The sequence below is a fragment of the Camarhynchus parvulus genome, chromosome 23, assembly GCF_901933205.1.
Source record: "Camarhynchus parvulus chromosome 23, STF_HiC, whole genome shotgun sequence".
Lineage (NCBI taxonomy): Eukaryota > Metazoa > Chordata > Aves > Passeriformes > Thraupidae > Camarhynchus > Camarhynchus parvulus.
Genome location: NC_044593.1, coordinates 684,337 through 708,709, shown reverse-complemented (window position 1 = coordinate 708,709; position 24,373 = coordinate 684,337). Strand labels below are relative to the sequence as shown.

Here is a 24,373-nt window from a genome sequence, read left to right as displayed (position 1 = left end):
GTGTGATGGATTAGCCTGGACCCCCTCCACACACGGCAGGGGCTCCCGTCCCCTCCCTGGCTGAGCAGCGTTAATTACCCCAGGCTAATTGCCCTCGTGGCTCAGCTCTGGGTGCTGCCTCGGTTTCCCCTCGGCTCCCTCTGAGCAGGACTCGTGTTTTTGCAGGAGAAATGCATTTATGGGGTACTTTTCCATTTAGGATGCATGTTAGTATTTATGGCGTATTTTTTCACCCAAGGCGCATTTCTCAGCAGCAAACCAGCAGCTCGACGCCCACACCATCCCCATTTCGGGGGCTGGCCCAGCCTGGAGCATCCTCAGCCCCCCCGTGCCACATCTCCAGGCCCAGGGCGAGCTCTGGACAGGACATCCCATCGCCAGGAGATAAATCCTGCCGGGTGCCGACCTGTTACATCCCGGGCGGGCGGCCAGGAGCGGCTGCCAGCGCTGCCAGAGGTGCTAATGAGGCTGGAAATTAAGAGCTGGACCGGAGGTGTCCCTCAGCCACGCCGGGCGCTGGCAGGGACACCTCGGATGGCACCAGCACGGCAAAGCCACCCCCGGTGCTCACGGCGGGGCTGGACACCCACAAGCGAGAGGCGAGCAAGGAAAGAACCACCCGAAGCAGCGGTTTTCTTTACAAAATACACAAATTTCAAATGCGTGACAATTATATACAAAACAAGGGAATTACAAAACGTGCGGGATTGTCCCGTTTGCACCCGTATAGAAAAGTGTCCTGTGCTGGAGCAGGGCCGGCTCGCCAGGCTGCCGGGCCCTGCCCTGTGTCCCCCCCATCCCAACGGCGTCGCCGGACATCCCGTGCCCGGGGGCGTTTCCAGCGTTGCTCTGGCTACAGGGAAGCTGCCGAGGGAGAGGATGGGGTGAGGAAGGAGAGCCCAAGCCCCCAGAGCTCCCCCGTGGGTGCTGCAGGCTCCTGGGGAGGTGGGCTCGGCCGTGCTCTGCCCCTTACCCATCGCTGTCCTCTCGGGCGCCGCGTTCTCTTCCACCTCCTCTTCCTCCTCCCCATCAAAGTACTCCTCATCTTCCTCTGCTGCAAACAAGCGGCCAGAGGTCAGCAGGAGGCACCAGGAGGAGCAGAGGCTGTCACCAGCCGGGTGGGGGTCGCTGAGGGGGTGCTGGGGGCTGAATTACCGGGCTCGAAGTCCAGGGCGTGCACGGCCTCGGTGAGGTGCTCCAGGCTCACCGAGAAGGCGTCCATGCTCTCGTAGCCCGGCTCGATCTTGTCCAGGCGAGCGCCCTTGGAGGCCTCCACGATCCTGGGCGGGCAGAGCACGGATGTGTGCGTGTCCCTGTCCCCTCCCTGCGCTGGGGGCCGTGGGGCACCGGGCAGGGGCTCGGGGCAGCCCCCACTCCCCAAATGCTGCCCGTGGGGCTTGGATTGAGGAGGCTCCCCAAGTCTGAGCACTTACGTTTTTATGAGCTGCTTGGCATTCTGTGGAGAGAAAAGGAGGAAGGAGGAGGAGGAGGAGGAGGAGAAGAGGAAGGAGGAGGTGAGTGAAGCCGCAGCAGCCCCCAGGCTGTCCCCAACAGTGGGACCCCACGGGGCGGGTCTGGGGGTCTCACCATGAGGAAGGCGGCCCCCCCGGTCTCCTCGGCTGCCTGGATGGCCGTCTCCACCAGCCGGCTCGACTTCTCCAGCTGCTCCTTGTACTGGCGGATGAGGCTCTGGATGAAGGCGGTCTTGTCCGCCTGCTCCCGGCAGATGCGCTGCAGCAGCTCCGCCTTCTTCTCCTCCAGCAGCGCCGCCAGCGCGTCAAAGCGAGCGCAGAGCTCCCTCTTGGCCGCCTCGCTGTTCTCCTGCGGGGACAAGGGACAAGGGATGGCACCCGTGCGTCCCTCCGGCGCCCTGCTCCATGGGCTCCGCCCCGTGCCCGGCTGAGGTTTCACCCCCGGGGTTTTTGGGGGTTCCTCCCCTCCTTTCCTCACCTCGGTGCTCTGGCAGGAGTCCTCCAGCTGGGAGATGATGGTTTGGATTCGGTCATTCCCCGCCACCAGCATGGAGATGCAGTTGTTCAGCTCAGTCTGGTGAGTGACAGAGAGAAGTTTTAACTCCTGTGGGGACAGGAAGCTCTCCCAATGCCCAGCTGGGCATTGCTCATCCCCAGCTCTGCGCCCCCACATCCCCACCAGGCACAGCTGCTCTGAATACTCTAAATATAGCCTGTCTCCTGGGCGAAGTCACCCGGGGGCTATTAATACCCCGTGAGCCATGCCGCAGTTATTTGTCACTGTCCCAGCTCAGCACATGGCCCGCAGCCCCCCCGGGCCCCCCCAGGGCACCTTCTGTCCCTGGAAGACGCTTTGCAGAGGGGCCACCTCGCAGTCCTTGTGGGCACCGAAGACCTTGCACATGGAGCAGGTGGGGACCTCGCAGGTGACGCAGTAGATGTTGATCCGCTCGTCCTCGTGCTCCTTGCACATGGGGTGCTCCCCCTTCTTCAGGGGCCTGCTGGAGAGGGTGGCACGGCCACGGTGACATCCCCGTCATGGTGACATCCACACCAGGGTGACATCCACACCACGGTGATGTCCCCATCACCAGGGTGATGTGGATGTCACCTGTGATGATCCCTGTCCCCCCCACAGGGACACCCCTGCCACCACGGTGTCCCCACTGCAGCCTCACCCCCACCCCCTCTGTCACCCCCAAATCAGGTCCCCAGGAAAGAGGGGACCTGGCACAATCGCACAGGTCCCCTGTGGGAGCCAGCAGCCCCTGTGCCTCTGCACAGCCCAGCGTGTCCCAGCTCAGGCCACCACGGCAGGGGTGGCACTGGGGCCGGGGGGGCTGCGATCCAGAGGCGCTGCAGCAGTGCCTAATTTTAGCCCTGTGCTGCCCGGATTTATTGTCACCCACCGTGTGACCGGGGTGGGGACACCCAGAAAGCCCCGGGGGCTCCCAGACGGGGGCTGCAGCTCAGTCGTCCCATCCACAGCGAGGAGGGACATGGGGACAAGGCAGAGCTGTGACACACGGACAGGCCTGGGCCCCCGGGCCCCCCCGGACACCTGCCACGTGCCATCGTCCCTGTCCCCATGGCTCTCACACAATATTTACAGCGGCCCAGGGCATTTGGCCGCCCTGCCTCGAGAGCCTGTGACCCCTCTGTCCCCCCCCAGCTCCATCCTTGTCCCCACTGGGCCCCCCCAAACCGTCCCTGTGCCCCTTATCAGCCCCGGTGCCTGCTGTCACAGCAGAGCCTGGATTGCTTCCCCACACCTCTTATCTGCCACCGAATGTTCCAGCAGGAGCGCTGGGGACAGCAGGACGTGCCACCACCCCCAGGGACCTGCCATCCCCCTGGGACGGCCAGAGGCACAAACTGCTGGGCAGAATTGGGTTGGGGGAGGAAGTTCTGGGTCCGGGGAGGAAGTTTTGGGTCCAGGGAGGAAGATTTTGGTCGAGGGAGGGAGATTTGAGTCAGGAAAGATTTGAATCGGGGATCACTGAGCAGAAAGGCCCCCAGTGGGATCTCCTGGGGTCTCAGTGCTGCTGCTGGGACATGGGAGGGCCACCCCCGTGTCCCCACATCCCCACAGCCCCAGTGCCCACCTGGAGCACTCCTGCTTGTAGATGTCGATGATGTTCTCCACCAGCAGGTTCCTCTGCAGCCCGTAGACGCCGTGGCGGTCCAGCAGCACCTCGTGGCGGCACGAGGGGCACCGGAACCGGCCCCCCGAAATCAGACTGCCCCGGCTCTGCCAGTACGGGTTGGCGGCCTGCGAGGGGGACACGAACACGGGCGGGGGTCCCTCGGTGTCCCCACAACAGCCCGGTGTCCCCAGCCCGGGCACAGGAGCCCCGCTCACCTGGAAGACGTCGTTGGCACACTTGCGGCAGAGGTTGTGCTGGCAGGGCAGGATCACCACGGGCTTGCTGAACATCTCCAGGCAGATGGGGCAGATGAGCTGCTTCTCCAGGCTCTCCATGGGGCTGCCATCCTGCAGGATACCGGCTTGGAAGTCCATGGGCTCGGCCGTGCTCTCCTCGCGGCGCTGTCGCTGCCGGCGCCCCCCGCCCCGCTATTTATCGGCCCCTCGGTGTCACGCGGCTCCCGCCGCCGCCGCGGTGTCGGGTGTCCCGGGACAGCACCTGACACCCGTTCCGGGCCGGGAAGGGCCGGTAAACAAGACGGGCACAGCCTGTCCAGGAGGCGCTGCCCGCCCGTGCCGCGGGCGTGCCCGGCCCGGAGCTGCTGCGGGGTAAACAGGGCCACGCGCTGCCCAAACGGGACCCCAAAACATCACCCTGGGCACAAGGGGGGCACACACCAGCCCCGGGGCACTGGGACATGCTGGCGGTTCCAGAAATCTGTCAGAGCTGGCCCAGCTGCCCCAGGGCGGGCTTTGTACAGTTTGTCCCTTTGCCCACCCAAAACACGAACAACGCGGGGTGGTGCCAACGCCTCACCGCGGCTCCCTGAGTGCTGGCAGGGGACAGGCAGCTCTGGGGGCACGCAGCCCCCGTGCCTGGCGCAGACACAGGGTGTCCCCTCCCCAGGCAGGGCTGGGGGGCTCCTGCAGGGGCCCAGGCCCAGCGGGGGCTGCTCAGGCTGTGCCCCAGAGCCCTGGCACAGCCACGACCCAGCTATGGCACAGCAATGGCACAGCAATGGCATAGCCATGTCACAGCTATGGCACAGAGATGGCACAGAGATGGCACAGCCTTGTCACAGCTCTGGCACAGCCCTGGCACAGCCACGACCCAGCTATGGCACAGCATTGGCACAGCCCTGGCACAGCCCTGGCACAGCCCTGGCACTGCCATGACCCATCTGGCCTCCCTGCTGGGGCTCAAGAGCTGACCCAGAAACGGCCGTGGGGGCAAAGGGCGAGCAGAGCCCCGGCTGCAAACAGCCCTGACACGGTGCCAGCTGGCTGGGCAGGGCCAGGCCCGGCCCCAGGCAGAGCTGGCAGCTGCACTGCCCTGGTAACCCTACCCCTGGCACAGGGGGCACCGGGGGGGACGGCGGGCGTGAGCACAGTGACTGCGGGTGGGAGATGGTACGGGGTGCAGGGGGTACCTGGGGGTACAGGAATGGGGTGCAGGGGGTACCTGGGTGCAGGGGGTACCTGGCTGCACAGGTGAGCTCCCTGAGCACACAGGTGTGCAGAGATGCACAGGTATGTGGATAAATGGGTGCACAGGCACACGGTGTTGGGGTGCACTGACCCCCTGTTCCCTCCAGGGCAGCCCCTCAGCTGTTTTGGGGTGCACTGACCCCCTGTTCCCTCCAGGGCAGCCCCTCAGCTGTTTTGGGCTCCTTCCTCCCCGGCTCACGTGTGCAGTGACTGTGCCCAGACCCGCTGGGCACATCTTGCAAAATCGTCCCCGTTCGGGCACTTGGGGCTCTGCCAGCGAGGCCCTGGCAGCAAACGGGGCTGGCTGGGCTCGGGCCCTGCCTGGACCCAGACATGACCCAGCCCTGCCCCGGGTGACATTGATTAATTAATTGCTTCTGGACTCGATTAAGGGGATTCACAGGAACGGAGGGGGTGTAATGCCCTAAGCAGCTTTCCCAACCCACAAGGGGCTCGTTGGGCCCTAATTGGCTTGGGACAGCTTAGGCAGGACCCAGGGCATTAATCACCCCGGGATCCTTCCCAATTAACCCTGCAGAGCCCACTACAGGGATGGATCTCCCTGTGCTTGGCTTCACAGGGCTCTGAGCAGTGGGTGGCCCTGGCTTCTCCCAAATGTCCCTGTGGTGGCTTTGCAATGGTTGGGGAGACAGCAGAGCCTGTGTCCTCAGCTCCCAGGCATGGGGGGCACTTCCAGCCCTGCAGCCTGAGGAGGAAAGGGAGCCACGGCACAGACCAGGGAACAGAGAGGGGCGACAGCTCTTGTGTCACTGTCACACCAAGCCAGAGCACAACAAGGGCGAGAGGGGCTGTACTGATTTTTTCTGGACGCCAAGCAGTAAATCACAGAGTCTCAGCACGGTTTGTTTTGGAAGGACCTCAGGGCCCACCCAGTGCCACCCCTGCCATGGTGGGGACACCTCAAACTGTCCCAGGTGCTCCAGCCCCAATGTCCAGCCTGGCCTTGGGCACTGCTAGGGATCCAGGGGCAGCCACAACTCCTCTGCGCACCCTGTGCCAGGGCCTGCCCACCCTCACAGGCAACAATTCCTTCCAAATTAATAAACAGAAATTTTAGTAATTAATTGATTAATTCACGTAATTAAACATTACCCACAGCGCTGGCCCCGCCCCCTCAGCGGACCAATCACAGGGCGGTGTGCCCGGGGTGGGCGTGCCCGCGCGGTGGGCGTGTCGGTGTGGGCGTGGCCGCGCTGAGGGAAACGGGCGGGCGGAGCGCAGCCCTAAGATGGCGGCCGGGCGGCGGCGGCGGCGGCGCTGAGGTAACGCGGCTTCTCCGGCCCGGCTCGGCCTGGCGCCGGCCCCTCGTCCTCCCGGGCCCCCGGGGGTTGGAGCGGGCGGGATCCGCGCTGCAGGTTGGGCGGGGGGGGGCCGGTATCCACTGCGGCGGGCAGGGCCCAGCGGGCCGGCATCATTCCCCGCTGTGGGGCGAGCTGTGCGCCGGTGATTCCCTTCACAGTTGGGGGCCCGGTGCGGCCGCGCCGAGCGGGAGGGGTGCATTTATATTACCCATATTAGTTATCTACATTCGCTATATATTTATATTATTGTATAATCGCCGCCATTAATTGGGGCGGCGCTGCCCGGCCCGGTGTCCGCTCGGCCGGGCCGGCCCCGGGCCCCCGCAGCACCGCGGGCCGGAGCGGGGCCGGGGGCGGCCCCGGGGCTCGGGGACAGCTCCCGGTACAGGGGACGGTTCGTGCCCGCTCGGAACCCGCTGTGCCCGTGCTTGAGGAACGCGGCGCGGTGTTTGCCCTGGAGCTCCTGCCCTTGTTGGCCCACGGATCTCGGTGCCGATAGGAAATTACAGCTCCGGCCCTTGTTTGCCCATGGATCTCGGTGTTTTGGCTCTGACCTGGAGCTCCAGCCCTGCTGCAGGTGCAGCCTCGGCCCTTCCCGCGTTCCTCACACACGGCACATCTCGGTTCAAATCCTTACTGCAAATGTCCCTCACACAGCTTTGCTGAAAGGTTAAAATAACCCTCTAGCATTGCCTGAGACTGATGATACCTTTTTTCTCTCTCTTTTTCTTTTTTTTTTCTTTTTTTTCTAAAAAAAAAATTATTGCCTAAAGCAGTGGAAATACTTGAAATCTTCCTACTAACAACAGGCCGTTTCAATGTGGTCCTTATTGCCTGACATAAAGAGAATTACCTTTACCACTGGCTGTCTTAAAGCTGTTATAGATCTGATCTATCAGTGTGATTTTATTTATTTATTTACTTTTGGTTTTACGTTTCATTCTGTTTGCCCAGTGATCCTTGGCTAGTCAAGCTCTTATTTTTTTTATTTTAATTTATTGCTGTCTCTAGTCAGTGTCCCGGTTTGGTTGTGTGAAGGTGGTGCTGGTGTTTGGTTTGTAATCTTGCAGGGCAGCGTGCAGGGAGGGTCATAAATCTGCAGCAAGGTTTGGTGGCTTTTTTTTTTTTCCTCCTTTTTTGTGTGTGTGTGTGTGTCTCTTGTTTTACTTTCAGAGCAATAACTTAACTTTTGTCCTTGCTCTGTTGAGCAAAAGTGAAAGTTAGATGCTGGGTGCAAACTTCTGCAATCAGTTATCCTTTTTAACCTTTCATAGCTGTAGATTCCTCATGCAGAGGAGGCTGGGTGAAAAATCAGTCACCTCAAAAGATAAATGGGGAGCGATTGAAGCTTTCTCTTCTCTGAGTAAAACAATTATAACAGAAACGTTTGCTCCTGCAGCCACCTCCACAAAAAGGCAGTTTAATTAAAATTACAGCCCAACCAGGGCCTTCAGCTGGGACCTGCTGTGCTCTCCAGGCTGGATGGGGAGCATGCCAGCCTGCTATTCCTGCAGATGCTCACGGAAGACACTGAGGCAGAGGAGCAGGAGCGCTCTCCATAGCCCTGTCTCGGCACCATCCCAGTCTAGGTTTGAATTGTTGCCACCTTGAACACGCCGGGCTGTATTTGAAATTGTAACAAAAAGATGTAATTTCCCTTTCACCTGGTCCGTGGCAGGCAGGTGCAGGTTTATGGAGGAGCTTCTGGAACGTTCTGAACCCCCGTTACTGGCGGGGTCTGGGCAGGCCGGCCCCTAGGGGGGGAAATACAGCCCGGCTCCTGTGCCTAAGCTTTAGCTGTGTGGGTTTCTCCCCCTTCCCCAGAACCTTTGCTCTTGAAGATGGTGAGTAGCCAGCCTAAGTACGATCTAATTCGGGAGGTTGGCCGTGGCAGTTATGGTGTGGTGTACGAAGCGCTCGTCAGGAGGACCTGTGCCCGCGTGGCCGTCAAAAAGATCCGGTGCCACGCTCCCGAGAACGTGGAACTGGCTCTGCGCGAGTTCTGGGCCCTTAGCAGTATCAAGAGCCAGCACCCCAACGTCATTCACCTGGAGGAGTGCATCTTGCAGAAAGATGGCATGGTGCAGAAGATGGCCCATGGCTCCAGCTCCTCCCTGTATCTGCAGGTACACGAGGCCGAGGGGACGGGGTGGAAGGAATTGGTGACGGTGACAGTGAGCTGGGGGGAACGAGGTGGGACAGCCCCGGGGTTTGAGCCATGCTCAGCTAGGCCAGGGGATTGGCTGCATTGCTGACACCCAGAATTTAATGGAGATCTTTAAAAAGCACTCAGCAATCACCTGGGTCTTGGGTTGAGGCTGTGCTACTCTGAAAGACTCCAGAGTTTGTGTTTAATGCAAATTTGCTTTGATAACTTGAGGCAGCCCTGCAGGTGAAGCCCAGGGGAGGTGCAGGCTGTGGAGTTCTTGGCAGGTGCAGGTTAAAGAGCTTTCCTGTCTTGGGACAGAGCTTGGAGGAATTCCATCCTGGGTGTCCTTGGAAGAGGAAATCAGTGTCTTGATTTATAGGAAGCCAGAGCTCTAATATTCTTTCAGAAACAAGAATCAATTGGTAGCACATCATGAGCTGGTTTTATTTTTTAATAAATAACTGTTAATCTCTTCAAAGAGTATAAATTAGGGAATACACATCACTGTGAAAGTGTCCTTTTAAGTTTGAAGATGTGTATGTTTGAGGAATAAGTAGCTCTGGAAAGACATTGAAAGACAATGATTAATTCCCTTGTCAAGAAGCAGCCCTGAGTATAAATCACCCCCGGGCAGAAATCAGCGTTCCTGGTTTTAACAGCCACAGCCTGCTCAGTGTTTGCTGTGTTCTCCCTAGTCAGCTGCTCTTATTTCAGTTTTCATTGCCACCCTGCTGTCTGGGGTGGCCCTTTGTGGGCTGCTGTCTGAGAACAGGATCCCTGGCTGTGCCAGCTCCCCGTGGCCTGGGAGCTGCTCCTGACTTGTTTTCAGGGAAGGATTAGGCTAAAATAACACTGGCAGAAGTCAGAGCCTTACCTTCCTGGTTTGGTGGAGCTGCCAGGGAGGGCAGGTGTGCAGGGAGGAGCTTTGAAGGCCCCGGGGTGGAGCTGCAAGGTGGGGAAGAGCTCCCAGCTGCCCCCAGCTCTGATGGTGGTGCTGGGGAGCAGCTGGCACAGGGCTCTGGCCCTGCCAGGTGCAAACAGCACGGATTGTTTTGCTGCTCCAGGAGGGAGAGCAAAGGGCAGAGCCGAGCTGACTGCCAGGGTCACTGTGGAGCAGCCTGTGCTGAGCCAAGGGCACTCAGAGCCCCTCTGCTCTCCCAGGGGATGGCACAGAGCTGAGCTGCTGCTGTGGGTGAGGAGCCTGGGGAAGGGCTCTGGGCAGATCCTCAGTGCCAGCTGGACCAAATCTGTAGCGTTTGAGTCCTCAGTCAGCCTTGTGTGCTGTGCTTTGCCGCTGGCACAGATGTGGGGGGTGGATTTTGTTGTCTTAACTCTCACAATGTCTGCAAGTGCAGCTCCTGTGGCTCTGTGTTGGTGCCGTCTTGGCAGGGGAGACTCCCTGCTCTCCTGAGATACCTTAATCTCACAGTTCCTGTCTACAAACCCTAAATAAGGCATTTCTTAGCTCTAAAATAGATTTACTGTTTAAAAGAAGATATCTGTAAATTACTACCATTTTCCTCTTGAAAAGGTCACTTTTTAAAAGCATTTCAAAATTCCTCTCTAGATATTAACACACCCCTTCATTTTTGAAAGCCAGTTTGATTTAGGATCCATTGGTTTACTACTAACAAAAATAACTGCAGGACTTTCCTTCCAGAGCCACCTCAGAGGAGCTGAAGAGGCAAATGCAGTTGTGTAAACAGGATTAGTGAATTGATTGCAGATTTTACTTTGCTTTCTGTGTGGAGCAGCTGTAAGAACTGGCTGTTCCTGAAAATACCCTGTGGGTAATGATGGTGGGAAGGGTGTTCTGTGCTCAGCTGTGCCTGCAGATCAGTGTTCTCCTGAGTTCAGGGATCATGTGTTAACTTGCTGGAAGTCATGGATCTGTCAGAAGTGGAGACCAGGCTTTAAAAATCTCTCCTGGATAAATACGGCTGTGTGGAGTTACTTGTGAGACTTTGTTTATCCCGAAAAGCTGTTGGCAAAGTGGGTGGGACAGGCTTTGTCAGGGTGGGACACTGTCCAGCTGGGACAGATGGGAGGGCAATGGCCACTGGGTATCTTTAAAAGCTCTGTTATCAGGGTCGAGCTCTGCTTCTGGGCAGGAGCCTGGGTTTGATACGCTCCACACGAGGGAAGATAAGGAGGCTGGCAAATATATTGTGATTTTGGTTTTTTTTTCTCTTTTACATAAAAACATTTGCATCATGTTTTCTTTCCCCCATTGCAATACCTTGCTCTCTGGATTGTTGAGAGGAGGGTCACACAGAGTGGTCTGGGCTGGAAGGGATCTCATTCCCCTGGGCAGGGACCTTCCACTGTCCCAGGTGGCTCCAGCCTGGCCTTGGGCACTTCCAGGGATCCAGGGGCAGGCACAGCTTCTCTGGGCACCTGTGCCCTCACCAGCCTCACAGGGAAGAATTCCTTCTGTGTAACTAACCCAAATTTCCCCTCTCTGTGAAGATCCTGATTTCATGCATTTTTCCATCAAATCCTTTCCTTCCCACCATCACCAGGTAGTCACGACACCTCTTCTCCTCGTTGCAGCTCGTAGAAACCTCATTAAAAGGAGAAATAGCCTTTGACCCCAAAAGTGCTTATTACCTGTGGTTCGTGATGGATTTCTGCGACGGGGGCGACATGAACGAGTACCTGCTGTCCCGCAAGCCCAACCGCAAGACCAACACCAGCTTCATGCTGCAGCTCAGCAGCGCCCTGGCCTTCCTGCACAAGAACCAGATCATCCACCGCGACCTCAAGCCCGACAACATCCTCATCTCGCAGGGCCGGGCGCCCGCCGAGCCCACGCTGAAGGTGGCGGATTTCGGGCTGAGCAAGGTGTGCTCGGCCTCGGGCCACAACCCCGAGGAGCCCGTCAACGTCAACAAGTGCTTCCTGTCCACCGCCTGCGGCACCGACTTCTACATGGCCCCCGAGGTCTGGGAGGGCCACTACACGGCCAAGGCCGACATCTTCGCCCTGGGCATCATCATCTGGGCCATGCTGGAGAGGATCACCTTCGTGGACACCGAGACCAAGAAGGAGCTGCTGGGCAGCTACGTCAGGCAGGGCACGGCCATCGTGCCCGTGGGCGAGGCGCTGCTGGAGAACCCCAAGATGGAGCTGCTCATCCCCGTCAAGAAGAAGTCCATGAACGCCAGGATGAAGCAGCTGATCAAGGAGATGCTGGCGGCCAACCCGCAGGACCGGCCCGACGCCTTTGAGCTGGAGCTGAGATTGGTCAACATCGCCTTCAAGGACAGCAGCTGGGACACGTGAGGGGGCTGAGCCCGGCTCACCGGCAGGGGTACTTAGCACCTCACTCGCTGGAGATTCCCGACAGGAATGTGGAGTTGGCCGCGGTGTGAAATCCCGGGGTGAGGCTGAGGGTGTTCCTTGGGCTGCGCTGGCACCGGGATGTGGCAAGAGCCAACACTACTTGATTTCCAGCACTCTGTCATGGAGTGTCTCACACATTCCAGTTTCCTATGTCAGTATTAGGAACTCTCATGGAAAAAAAAAAAAAGAAAAAAATAGATTTGCATGCTGGTAGTGCAAATCTTGAGGCTTTGTAATGTAGTCTGTGTATATATTTATGTATATGAGTGACTGGGAGTGTGTGGCACTTAAATTATTTGCTGTGGGTCTGGATGATTGGGGTCTGCTAGAAATCTGGGTGAAGAAAGTGAGTGAGAAAAACTCCTTCTTCCCCAGGCCTGAATGACTTTATTATTTATTTTTGTTATCTAATTTCAAACACTTGACTTTGTAAACAAAAAAAAAAAAACAATGCAAGGGGATCAGCAGCTTTCAAAGTGCTAACATGGCTGGTCTTGGCACTTAGAGCTTATTGAGCTCATCACTGAGGGAGTCAAATTAGAAATGTACAGTCAGGTGCTGGCAGGGGGGCTGGCTCACTGATCAGTTGATTTTGCTTTTATTAATCAATTAATTTGCCTTTTCTCAACATGCTCGCTGCCCTGGTGTCCATACTGCCATAGCACCTTGAGGATTTATCACAGCAGAGTTCTGTGCCCTCAGTTTATGGAAACATGGATGAGAGAATCCAGCAGCACATTCTCAAAATCCTTCAAAACGTGGTGGCAGCAGTTTTCCCACTGACTGAATCCAACTGATAATCCAATAGTCATGGCTTTTCCTGTGTGGCACTGCCCCAAATCCAGCAGGGATGGGGGGACAGAGTTGGCCCTGCTCACACCTGGTGGCAGAGAGCTCAGTGACAGGTACATGAAAGGTGACAGCCTGAGCTGGTTTTGTTTGATTTTTCCTCCTTTCAAAGAAGTGATCTTTATTTGCAGGCAGGGGTGGGAGGAGGGGGTTTGGAGCAGGGGGAGCTGCTGGTCCCCAGCTCTGCTGCACAGAGCAGATGGAGGCTGGGGCAGGTTTCACTGGGGCCCCCTGGCTCTGCAGGGCTGGCAGCAGCTCTTTGTCCCAGCACAACACTTTGTTCCTTTGGGTGCAGGGCTGACCTCTCCCATCCAGTCTGACCTTTTTGGAAAAAAAGCAGAGTCTTAAAATTGCCTTTAAAGCTGCAGGAAAGGCCAGTTTTCTTTACAAAATTCAATTTAATTTTTCCCCCCCACACCCAAATCTTACCTGGAAATGGCTGCAAGTATTTCCTTGTACAATTTGCTTTTTGAAATCTGTTCCCTCTTAGTGTTGGGACAGCAGTTCTGGGCACTCAGCGTTTATTTTTCGAATGCAAATAAACAAAATGTTATTTTTTGGTTTTCCAAAAGCAAAGGATTCTGATTCCACCCAACTTGTGAGGCTTTACAGGCCGCAGGTGGCTCTTACCTGGTGCTGTGTGAGCTGGTGGCTGTCCCCAGCTGGCCTTAGTTTATAATTCTTGTTATTTCCTTTTACTTCATCCCTTTAGGGAGTGATCCTCAGACAAACACACTTTGCTTGTGCCAACTCTGCCTCCCAGTTCTCACATCTCAGCAGGGTGACAAAAAGGGGGTTTGTCATTCATGTTAAACTTGGGAGCTTTCTAAAAACAAAGGGGTGAGCATCTCCCTCCCTTACCCAGCCAGAATAACAGAACCAGAATTAGCACTGCTCCCCTCTGAGGTGCTCTGTGAATCACCTGGGTCCCCTCTGCAGGCTCCACTGCCTGCAGGGCAGAAATCAGGGGCTGGCACAGGGAAGTTTTGGGGTTTTTGACTCCCAAAGCGTTTCTTTGCACTGATTGCCACTTTATAGGTTGGGGGTACCTGAAATCCCTCTCATGGTGCTTATCCTCGCTGTTGGGTGACACTGGTAGTCCTCGAGCTCTGTGTTCTCTTTGATTTTTGTTGTCTGAGGTCTTTTGTTTTGAGAAAATAAATCAAGTTGTTGTAGCAGCTGCGGGGTCGTTCACCAGCGTGACACGAAGTCAAGACACTTTTCAGCACTTGGGAAAGATTTTTTGTTTTTCCATGTTTTTCTTTAAAAACTGTAAAATATATTTTATGGAGAATTTCTAATGAGGAAAATTATTGTGTAATTTATTAAGTTCATGACTGTTTTTGAAATAAAACCTTGAATTTCGACGAAGTTTTAGGATTTGATGGGGAAGTGCTTTCAGTCAGTGCAGTGTCAGTGCTGCCCTCCAGGGACGGCGTCCCACGTGCCCTGAGAAACCTTGGCAGTGAAGGTGAGGAAACATCATTACTTATCCATGCCGGGAAAGTGTGGCCCTCATTTGCATGTTTTAATTAGCAGCGCTCTGGACAGAGGGATCTGCAGACTGGAAATGCTGTGAGTGAGTTTCTCTTGGAATTTCTTACACCCTCAGCAAACCTGAGCCCAGCCATGTGCCCTGTGCCAGGAATTCCCACCTGGAATGGGCACCTGGAATGAGCCTTGTGCTTGAGTCAGTGCAGTTTGGGTTTAGATTCATTTTTTTAGGGGGGTTAAAGATCTGTAGTAAAGGAGAAAGTCCCACTTTTGGATTAGCTCGAAGAGTGGTGATTTTAAATAGAGACACAAGCTGAATTCCTTCCCCACAAAATGAAGAATAGCAAACCTGAGATATATATACACACACATATATATATATATTATATATATGCTGTACTTCAAATATATTTAGCCCCTAGGGAGGGTGGGGAAACCTGCAGGGAAATGCCCTGGTGCAGAAATGAGATGTAATTAAAGCTCATTGGGCTGGGAGAGCCCAGCCGCAGAGGTTCAGCATCCAGCCTGTCCCTCCCCGTTCCCAGAGCTGGGAACTCACTTTTGGTTTGTTTCGGTCCAACCAGAGCTCATGTTGGTGCTTTTGGTTTGTTGTGGTCCAACCAGAGCTCGTGTTGGTGTTTTTGGTTTGTTTTGGTCCAACCAGAGCCTCCCTGGGGCTCTGTGGGGCAGGCAGAGCCCATGGAGGTGCCCTCCCTGCAGGGAAAGAGCTGCTCCCCTCCTTGGGCACAGCCAGCCCGGGCTCTGAGGGCTTTTCCCTTTCTCAGAGCCCCTGGAACATCGCTGGCTCCGTGGTTTGGGTCCCTCCTGGTGCTTTGGGGACAGCAGGGACTGGCCCAGGGACAACCAGTGAGGACATTTAAACACCAGCCTCAGTGGGTGGTGCTGCCAGGGGCTGCTCGGCTCCCCTTTCCTGCTGAGTGCAATTTCAATAAAGGCCCAGGGGTGTGCCTGCAATGCCACAAACCAGCCAGAGTGTCCGAGGGACGCAGGTGAGGTGGCAACACCAGCCTGAGCTGCTCAGGAGCTCTGGAAGGCTTTGGGGGAATCTGAAACTGCATTTTTAGGAGCAGGGAGGTGTCAAGTGACCACTGCTGGAAGAGGAAACCAGCCCGGGCTGTTCTTGTTCCTTCCAGAGGCTCCTTCACCCTCAGGTTTGGGATGGAACCAGATGCAACCTAAAAACCTTTGCAGCAGTGCTGGGTCCAGGCCTCCATCCTGACCCTGGGCTGGTTCCCTCAGCCCCGGCAGCTCCTCCTGTCCCTGTCCTGGCTGTCCCTGTGTCCCTGTGCTCCCAGCCCAGCCCTGCCCGGCTTTGGAGCTTTTCGGGGTTGGAGCAGCCCCGGGGGCGCTCCCGTCCCGACCTGCCCCGACACGCGGGTGCCTGCTCGGGTGAGGTGCTGCTCTCGGGTTTATTCGTGCCCGTTTGAACCCTTGAGGTTTTTAAACCCGTCGGACAAGCCTCCCACCCCCGCCCTCTCCCGAGGGAAGCCCGAGCCTCTCCGGCTCCTCCCGGTGGCGTTCGCCTTTCCCGTGAGGGAATCCGGGGGCAGATCCCAGAGCTGCCGAGGGTTTCTCCATCCCTTGGCCTGATCCTGTTCCCTGTCTTCCACCAGATTTGCTCCAGTGCAGCCGCATCCTGCTCACCGAGTGCTGCCTCGTGTGTTCCTCTCCAGGAGTATTAGAGGGTCTGTCCCTTCCTTGCTGTCACTGGGGGGGGGGGGTTTCCAGCCTGCAGAGCTCAGACAAGGCCTGGCCCCTCTCACCCTGCCCAGGCCCCATCTCAGCCCCCGTTTTCCCGCACAGGAGTCCTGGCCCCAGCCCCTTCCTGCCCCGCTGCCGTCGGCCGGGAAGGTGCCGGGCACAGCCCCAGCCCCGTTCCCGGCAGCTCCTCAGGAAGGAACCAGGGTGGGGACAGAGCCCCCCTCATGCCGGGGCTTTGTCCCCTGGAGCCCCCTCAGCCGCTGTGATCAGCCTGGCTGTGCCCCGGCTCCCCCCAAACCCGGGGGCGCGGGGGGCTGCGGCTCCCGGGGAGCTCCGGGGCTTTCCCCGGCTCCTCTCCGAGGCTCCGGGAGCCCAGCACGGGGGCAGCGGGTCCTTCCTTCCCCCCCTGCTCCAGTGCCACGTTCGCAGCCCCCCGGGCTGGAGCTGGGCATGGAGGGGGCCGGGATTGTCCCTGTGGGAGCACTCGGGAAGGGAAGAGGGCAGTGGTAAAAATAACCCCTGGGCCAGCTCCAGCCCATTGTGGCTTCCTGCGATTTACAGCCCTTCCCGGGGGGAAGAGGCAGGAACGGCCGGCTCGGGGCTGGCTTTGACCCTTTCACCGCCACCGGAGAAGGTGCTAGAAGGACCTTTCCTCCTCCTTTCCCGCCTGGGTGGGATCCTGGGGAGGGGATTGCGGTGGCTCCTGCTCCTGAGCTGTCCCCACACCTTGGGGTGGGTGTGGAAGGAGAAGCTGCCGGAGTGGACCCGGCTTCCCTGCCCCGTTCCTGACCCGCCCTGTGCAGGGGGACAGAGACTGGAGGCAAAAATCGCCGCTGCAGATCCCGAAAGGCCGGCGGGGTTCCCGTAAGGAAGCGGAGGGAGGAGAGGAGCGGGAGGCGAGCCGGAGCTGCGGGAGGAGAGGGGTTAATGCTGGCCAGGGTCAGCGCGGGTGGGCTGGCAGGGGTTAATGGGTGGCTCTTCCTCTTCCTCATCCTCTATATGAGGCTGCTCCCGGCTCTAGGCTCAGTTTCGTGCCGGAGGGGCAGGAGCTGCGTGAGACTGGAGCATCCCATCCCTGCATCCCATCCCTGCATCCCTGCGAGGGCTCGGGTGAGCGAGAGCATCCCCCACCTGCCTGGCACGGGTCCTGGCACGGGTCCTGGCCTCGGGGCTGGGCTGGGGAGGGTGAGGGTCCCAGCCCGGGAGCACAGGGCCAGACACACCGCGTGCCTCAGTTTCCCCGTGTGTACTCGGGCGGGCTGCGTGTGGAGCTGCGTGGCCGAGGCTCCCTGGGCTGTTTGCTCCCGTGAGCTCTGCTCTGCCCGGCCCCGTGTCCCTGCTGTCCCCCGGGCTGGTTCCGTGTCCCTGCTGTCACCAGGGGCTGGTTCCGTGCCCTCCACACACGGAGGAATGGGAAATCTTCCCTCCCAGCCCAGCCTGGCTGTGGGGGGCACGGCTCGGGGACCCCCCAGCCCCGGGCAGCTCTCCTGAGCTCGGCTTTGTTCCGCCGCTCGGGAAGATGAGGCGGCGGCCGGCTCCGGTGTTTTTTCCTGTTGGAAGCCGCTCCTGGGATGCGGCCGAAGCCGGAGGATGCTCGGCGCTTCTCCCTTCCTGCCCGGGGCCGTTCCTGCCTGCGCTGCCAGGACTCGCTGTCCGTGTGGCGTTGAGGGGACCCTCAGCTCTGCTTCAGCCCCATCCTCCTCCTCCTCCTCCTCACCGCTGCACCCTCGGGCTGATCCTGACTCTCCTCTGTTCTCCAGGGCTGAATCCAGCAGCCGAGCGAAGCCCCAGGAGCCTCCCGGGCGGCACCACCAGCCCTGCCCGGCCGCTCCGCAGGGCGCAGAGGGATCAGCAGCGATCGGCATCGATCGGCAGCGATCGGCATCGATCAGCAGCGATCGGCATCGATCAGCAGCGATCGGCAGCGATCGGCAGCGATCAGCAGCGATCGGCAGCGATCAGCAGCGATCGGCAGCGATCAGCAGCGATCGGCAGCGCCGTTCCGGGGCCATGGTGCCCTTGGGCAGCCCCACTCTCGCCGTGTGCGCCTCCAGCAACCTGCGCCTCATGGCCCCGGGCCGCGGTTCGCCGCTGGCCTGGCTGAACCGGGGCCCCGAGTGCCCGGGGGGCAGCGGCGGCCGCAGGGCCAGCGCCGTGGAGCGCCTGGAGGCCGACAAGGCCAAGTACGTGAAGTCGCAGCAGGTGATCAGCCGGCGGCAGGAGCCGGCGCTGCGCGGCTCGCCCAGCGCCTCTCCCCGCACGGGCGGCGCCGCCTGGCCCGGCAGCAGTGCGGGGAGCTGGGCCCGAGCTGCCGTGCCCGCAGTCCCCGGTGTCCCGCCGCAGCGGCAGCCGCCGCCTGCTCAGACCCGACTCGCTCATCATCTACCGCCAGAAGCGGGACTGCCTGGGCGGCGACAAGGAGAACGCCAAGGGCTCCGGGCTGGTGCGGCGCCTCTTCCAGGGACCCCTGAGAGCCACCCCGCCCAGCTCGCCCCCCGCCAGGCCCGGAGCCCCCGGGCCCCGGAGACCCCCATGCTGTGGGCGCCCGCCGAGAAGGAGGAGACGCGGACAGCGGGAGGGGACAGCAGCGGTGACAGCGGCGGTGACAGCGGCGGCATCTTGCCCGCGCCCGCCGAGCAGCCGCCCGGTGCCCCCGGGAAGGAGCCGCTGGCTCTGCGCGTGTCGCTGCCGCTGTCGGAGCAGGAGCGCTTCTTCAACTACTGCGGGCTGGACCGGGCGCTGGTGGAGCTGCTGGGCCGGGGAGGCGCTTCGGGCCCGCGGGCTGGGACAGCGGCTTCGGCCGGGCCGGCTCGGCGAGTCCGAGCCCGGCCGGGCCTCGGGGGCAGCGAGGGGACGCGGGCCGGGCGAGGAGGAGCCGGACGCCCGGGCGGGCTCCGCGGTCTCGGTGGTGGAGCGCAACGCCCGGGTCATCAAGTGGCTCTACGGCTGCCAGAGAGCCTGGGCGGCTGCCAAGGAGTCCACGGTGTGAGCGGGGACAGCCCGGCCGGGACCGGGACACCCGCGGGGCTCCTGCTGGCCGGACCGGGCCCCGAGCCCCCGCGGGATATGGCCCAGGGGCTGGGGGCACCCCTGGCCCCGGTGCCGTGGGGATGCTGCGGGCTGCGAGAGCCGCCAGGTCCGCAGGCTGAGTGTGGTGGGGGCACCTGAGGGCAGGTGAGGAAGGGCCACCCCCGGGTCTCAGTGCTGTCCCCCTGCTGTCCCCCACCTTCTCCCTGTCCCCAGCCCAGGGGGGTGGCACGGGCCCGCAGCCCCCACTGCCCGCCCAAATCCTGCTCCAGCTGCAGGCTGGGGGTGGGCAGAGCCCGAGCCCCCTCCCGTGGGCAGTGCTCACCCCTCGGCCCCTCCTCCTCCCTAGAACAGGAACTGCTGGGGCCAGAGCTGCCCTCAATAAATCCGTTTGGGGCGTTTTTCTAGCCTGGCATGTGTGTGGCTGTGGGGGGATGCTCCGGGGCTGGGGGGCAGCTCCCCTCCCAACCCTCGGGGTTGAGCTGCTTCAGTGGGGCTGGTGGGGGGCGAGGGAAGGGAAGCAGCAGGCAGAGCTCAGGGAAAAGGGGAATTGTCGGGGTCTTTGTGCAGCTGTGACACCCAAACCCAGGCAGAACCCTCGGGCGCGGGCGGGGCGCTGCCCACCAGCAATGGGGAACCGCAAATAACTTCTGGCGAGTCCGGCTGCTGCACCCTCCTCTAGTTGCCCTTGGGGGCGTTTTTATTGCGGATTTCGGCCAGTTTGCCGGCCAGGAAGCCCCAGTGGAAGGCTCCTTCCTCCGGCTCCCGCAGGTCGCTGCCGTCGTCACCCGGCGGCTCCCCCGGGCTCTCGTCCGGCTCCGGGGGCGGCCCCGCCTTGTCCGGCCCCGCCGCCTGCTGCCACTTGGTAGCGAAGAGATCCCAAAACCCGGGGGCCTTCTCGGCGTGGGGCACCTCGGGCGGCTCGGCCAGAGGGCTGCGGGGAGAGCGGGGACGGAAATGTCGGGCCAGGGACCTGGGACCTTCCCCCAGCCCGCCGTGCCCGCCCGGCCCGCTCTGCCCGCGGGTGCCGGCGGGCAGGGGGATGCAGGGGATGGGGTGGGGGTGTGGGGGGCTCGGCAGGTCCCGGGGGTCGGATCGGGTTCTGGGGTCCCCCCCAGCGATCTGTAACTCACTGGTCCGGGCAGGGCTCCGCGCTGAGCAGCTGGTGCTCGTCCTCGCGGGTGAAGAGGGACGAAAGCGTCCGCCAGCCGCGGGCCCCGACCCCCTGCACCTGCGGGGGCAGCGCCGGGGTCACCGGGAGCTCCGGCCGCCGGTGCGCCCCCGCCCCGCTGCCCCCAGCCCCTCCTCACCTTCCGGGCCAGCTGGGACACGGGGCTGGCTCCCTCCTCCAGCAGCGCGGGGGGCTCGGCCGTCTCCATCAGCTCGGGGGGCTCTCCCTGCAATGAAGCCCCCGGTGAGGGCGCGGCTGCGGGCGGGGGGGGCACAGGGAGGTTGGGCGGCCCCTTTTGGGGACCCCCGGCCGTACCTCGTCCTGCAGGGCCCCGTCGGGGCGCGGCGGCCCCCAGGGTCTGCAGCACCTTGGCCTTGTAGAGCCGCCAGAAGCCCTGGGCCATGGCGAGGGGCTCGGCGGGGCCGCAGCCGGCGGCAGCGCGGGCAGCGGGGCGGGCCGAGCGGGCGATCCGGTGGCTTCATTAAAGTTTCAGCGGCCACTTGCTCCGCACAAAAGGAATCTGAGCCCGGGCCGAGCCGGGGGCAGCGCGGGGGCGGCTCCTCCGGTCACCCCCAAAACCCATCCCGAGCCCCCCGCCCCAGCCCCCCGGTGCCCCTCGCCCACCCGGGACCCCCAGGGGACGGACACCCGTCCATGGTGCAGAGGAGGCCCTGGAGCTCCGCGCTCCCCCCGCCGCGGGTGCCCATCTATAATTGATCACGGAGGAAACACGATCGGCGGCGGGACACGGCGGGACACGCCGAGCCCTGCCCCGCTCATGGCAGCGGTGACCGGGGCAGCGCGGGGGGCATGGGCGGGCACGGCGGCACCGCGGGGACGGCGGCACCGGGGCTGGGGGGGCGCGGGGATCGTCCCGGGGCCGTCCCGGTACCGGGACACCGGGCTGGGGGCGGAGCCTGCCGGTCTGGGCGTGGCTTCACGCGGATGGGCGTGGCCGTGGACGGCCCTCGTTGCATATGGGCGGGGCGTGCGGCGGTGTGGGCGTGTCCCGCAGCCCCGCGCCTGCGCAGTCCGGCGCACCGGGGCGTGCGGCCGCCATGTCGCCGCGGAACGGGCGGCGCACCGGGGCGCACCGTGCGCACTCGCTCGCCCGCCAGCTCAAGACCAAGCGGCGCCGGCGCGACCTGGACGAGATCCACGCGGATCTGAAGCCCGAGAACGCCGCGCGGCTGCTGCGGCAGGAGATCGACCCCGACCTGCCGGGCTGCGCGCAGTTCTACTGCCTGCACTGCGCGTGCGTGCGGCGCGGATACCGGGGGATACCGGGGGGGTCCCGGGGCTCGGGGGGCGGCTCCAGCCTTGGCATGGGCTTGTCCTGCTCCGGGGGTCCCGGTTTCGCGGGGGAGTTGTCCCGGTCCCTGAGGTCCCTGGGATGGGCTCCTGGTCCCGGGGCTTGGGGGCTCTGGGGGGGTCCCGGGGGTCCCTGTCCCTAGGGGGTGCTCAGCCCCGGGGGTCCCTGCCCCTCGGAGGTTGATTCCGGGGGTCCCTGTCCCTAGAGGGGGTGCTCAGCACTGGGGTCCCTGTCCCTGGGAGGGGATGCTCGGGTCCCGGGGGTCCCTGTCCCTATTTGGGGTGCTCAGCCCCGGGGGTCCCTGTCCCCTCGGAGGTTGATTCCGGGGGTCCCTGTCTCCTCGAGGGGGTGCTCAGCCCCGGGGGTCCCTGCCCCTCGGAGGTTGATTCCCGGGGTCCCTGTCCCCTGGGAGAGGGCTCTGTCCCCTGGGGGAGCATCTTGGTCTCAGGGTGACCCCAGGCCCGTGCAGGGCTGTGTGGGACCCTGGCCCCTCGGCAGGACCCCCCCCCCAGCCCCCCTTCAGTCTCGGGGTCCCCCTGACCCCCATCCTTTCCTACGCCAGGCGCTATTTTGTGGACCTGAACAGCATGAAGGAGCACTTCAGATCCAAGGTGCACAAGAAGAGGTGAGGGGGGGCAGACCCCAAATTCCCCGGGGTGAGGGGGCGGCAGGGGCCGTTCTGGGCGGGTGGAATCCTCACCCCGCTGCGCCCCCAGGCTGAAGCAGCTGCGAGAGGCTCCGTACACGCAGGAGGAGGCTGAGCGTGCTGCTGGCATGGGCTCCTACGTCCCCCCAAAGAAGGTGGAGGTGCAGACCCAGCCCCTGGAGGAGGTCACCGAGATGGAGACGTCGGGCTGAGCGCAGGGACGGCGCTGAGAGGCTCGGTGGCTCTGTAGGGACGCCTTTGTCCTCAGCTTTGTGACAAAAAGGTGTCCCAGCTCTGCCGGCAGATCCAGCCTGCTCCTCCCGCAGCCCCCGGGCGGGCACGGCCAGGAGCCAGAGCCAGCAGCAGCCTGGGTGCCCTCCCCGAGCGGCCTCCTGCTCCACAAAGGGACACGTGGCCTGTTCTCCGAGTGCTGCTGGGACTGCACGCTCGTCTGCCTGCTTTTGGAGCAGCTTCTGCTCTGTCCTTGCCTCAGAGCTTGTTCCAGTGATGCACCCATTAAAATGTGTCAGCTGACGGTGTGGCAGCGTCGGCTGTGAGGGTGACAGTCCCCCCTCAGTGTTGTTCTCTTCCCTGTTAGCCAAAGGTGTCCGTGCCAGGAGCCTCGTCCTGGAGCTCTTGCCTGGTAAAAGTCCCTCTGCCCTCTGGCAGGGAGTTCCCAGGCAGCTTTTTGTGGGGAATGTGAGCTCGGGTCACCTCTTCACGGAGCACTTGGGTTTGCAGCTGGTTTGGCCCTGGAGAGGGCCGTGCTGGTGTCCCCTTGGTCAGGGCACTTTGAGGCTCCTCTGCCCAAAGACTCAACTCCTGCAAGTGATTTCATGTTCCTGGAGGGCTGCACGGGGATCGGCCTCCCTGCCTGGCGCCTGCCACCGTGCCCCTGAGGGGACACTGAGTGACAATGCCAGCGAATTCCTGCAGAGTTCATGTCCCCATTCATCCCTGCTGCCCAGCTGGGGACTGGGAACTGCTGGGAACAGCACACAGAGCAGTGACAGAGCTGTGCTGGGGCAGTGACAGAGCAGTGACAGAGCAGTGACAGAGCTGTGCTGGGGCAGTGACAGAGCTGTGCTGGGGCACACAGAGCAGTGACAGAGCTGTGCTGGGGCAGTGACAGAGCAGTGACACGGCTGTGCTGGCTAGGGAAGGGTTTATTTCCACACAGCCTACCCGGATTTGTCCCCGAGGCTCCGGGGGAGGGAGGGAGGGAGGGAGGGAGAGCCACAGCTCTGCGGGGGCTGGGGAGGCTGAGACCGCCATCCCAGCGGGATGTGCCTGCCCAGGCACAGGGGATGTGCCCAGGGACAGGGGGTGGGATGTCCCTGCCCAGGGATGTGCCCAGGGACACGGGATGTGCCTGCCCAGGGATGTGGGATGTGCCCATCCAGGGACACGGATGAGATGTCCCTGCCCAGGGTCACGTCACCGCCCGTGTCCCCCCTGCCCGTTATCTAACACGGCGCTGGCCTCATTCCTGCGGGGCCGCGGCCACCGCGCGTTCCCATGGGGACAGGGGGGCTCTGTGGCCACCACCGGGGTCCCCAGCCCGCTCTGCTCCCGCGGGGGATGGGGCTGGATGCAGCTCTGCCGTCCCTCTGTCCGTCCGTCCAGCCGCTGCTCTGGTGGCCGGATCCCGCTGTCCCCCGGTGCTCGGGCCGGGCTCAGCCGGCAGCTCCGGAGCTGGAAGCGGCTTCTCCGTCCTGCATCCCGGCTGCCCGGGGCGGGGACAGGCGGGGACAGGCGTGTCCCCCATGCCCAGGGCACCCATGGCGCTGGGAAGGGCTGGATGTGGCGCAGGTCAGCTGCAGAGCTCGGGCGGGTGGAGGGGACCCCGACACCCCCGGCACTGTCCCCAGGGCCCCGACACCCCCGGCACTGTCCCCAGGGCCCCCCAGCCCCCGCTCACGGCTCCGGGGGCGCCTTGCCGGGGTCCGCCATTCTCCGGGCGCTGTAGAGGGACAGGCAGAGCCCGGCGGCCGCCAGCAGCAGGGCCAGGGGGGTCAGCAGCCGCCCCCCCGGCTCAGCGTCTCGTCCCGCTGCCAGCTGCATCTGTGGGGACACAGAGAGCACAAGGGGAGCGCGGGAATACCCCGAACCCCCCGGGCACAGGGGCCTGGGGCCGTGCCCTGAATGGCCCCATCACACTGGGGAGTGTAAGGGCAAAGGGGGGGCAGCTTTGTGCCCCTCTGGGTTTTTAGGGTGCCCCTGCAGCACT

The 24,373-nt window shown here is 61.7% G+C and overlaps 5 protein-coding genes across 10 annotated transcripts; 3 read left to right on the top strand and 2 right to left on the bottom strand.

Moving 5' to 3' along the window:
• Window positions 1–667: 667 nt before the first annotated feature.
• On the bottom strand, window positions 668–4,009 carry TRIM63 (tripartite motif containing 63). 3 transcript variants are annotated; one of them, XM_030964604.1, is made up of 9 exons: window positions 3,835–4,009; window positions 3,578–3,744; window positions 2,305–2,473; window positions 1,951–2,046; window positions 1,588–1,821; window positions 1,434–1,456; window positions 1,156–1,280; window positions 974–1,054; window positions 668–864 (listed from the first exon to the last, which is right to left on the bottom strand). In XM_030964604.1, the coding sequence occupies exons 1-9, from the start codon at window positions 3,991–3,993 to the stop codon at window positions 854–856; spliced, it is 1,065 nt and encodes a 354-aa protein (XP_030820464.1). In that variant the 5' UTR covers window positions 3,994–4,009; the 3' UTR covers window positions 668–853. The 3 variants fall into 3 exon arrangements, with proteins under 3 accessions (XP_030820464.1, XP_030820466.1, XP_030820465.1); XM_030964606.1 differs by having other exon boundaries at window positions 974–1,051; XM_030964605.1 differs by having other exon boundaries at window positions 2,305–2,470.
• Window positions 4,010–6,330: 2,321 nt separating this feature from the next.
• Window positions 6,331–14,138, top strand: PDIK1L (PDLIM1 interacting kinase 1 like). Of its 4 annotated transcripts, none has more exons than XM_030964733.1 (3): window positions 6,331–6,389; window positions 8,253–8,554; window positions 11,131–14,138. In XM_030964733.1, the coding sequence occupies exons 2-3, from the start codon at window positions 8,270–8,272 to the stop codon at window positions 11,860–11,862; spliced, it is 1,017 nt and encodes a 338-aa protein (XP_030820593.1). In that variant the 5' UTR covers window positions 6,331–6,389; window positions 8,253–8,269; the 3' UTR covers window positions 11,863–14,138. The 4 variants fall into 4 exon arrangements, with proteins under 4 accessions (XP_030820593.1, XP_030820591.1, XP_030820592.1 ...); XM_030964731.1 differs by having other exon boundaries at window positions 6,350–6,389; window positions 7,205–8,554; XM_030964732.1 differs by lacking the exon at window positions 6,331–6,389 and adding an exon at window positions 6,672–8,017.
• A 3,829-nt stretch (window positions 14,139–17,967) lies between these two features.
• Window positions 17,968–19,078, top strand: FAM110D (family with sequence similarity 110 member D). The gene is given in 6 exon segments (XM_030964671.1): window positions 17,968–18,246; window positions 18,249–18,285; window positions 18,288–18,490; window positions 18,493–18,747; window positions 18,750–18,798; window positions 18,801–19,078. Coding segments are annotated over 6 exon segments (969 nt in total). The 5' UTR covers window positions 17,968–17,997; the 3' UTR covers window positions 18,977–19,078.
• A 614-nt stretch (window positions 19,079–19,692) lies between these two features.
• On the bottom strand, window positions 19,693–20,700 carry C23H1orf232 (chromosome 23 C1orf232 homolog). Its single transcript, XM_030964718.1, is given in 5 exon segments — window positions 19,693–19,948; window positions 20,148–20,245; window positions 20,325–20,411; window positions 20,501–20,527; window positions 20,529–20,700. Coding segments are annotated over 5 exon segments (528 nt in total). The 5' UTR covers window positions 20,589–20,700.
• A 520-nt stretch (window positions 20,701–21,220) lies between these two features.
• On the top strand, window positions 21,221–22,678 carry ZNF593 (zinc finger protein 593). The gene is made up of 3 exons (XM_030964600.1): window positions 21,221–21,440; window positions 22,060–22,122; window positions 22,214–22,678. The coding sequence occupies exons 1-3, from the start codon at window positions 21,244–21,246 to the stop codon at window positions 22,353–22,355; spliced, it is 402 nt and encodes a 133-aa protein (XP_030820460.1). The 5' UTR covers window positions 21,221–21,243; the 3' UTR covers window positions 22,356–22,678.
• The last annotated feature ends 1,695 nt before the right edge of the window (window positions 22,679–24,373 follow it).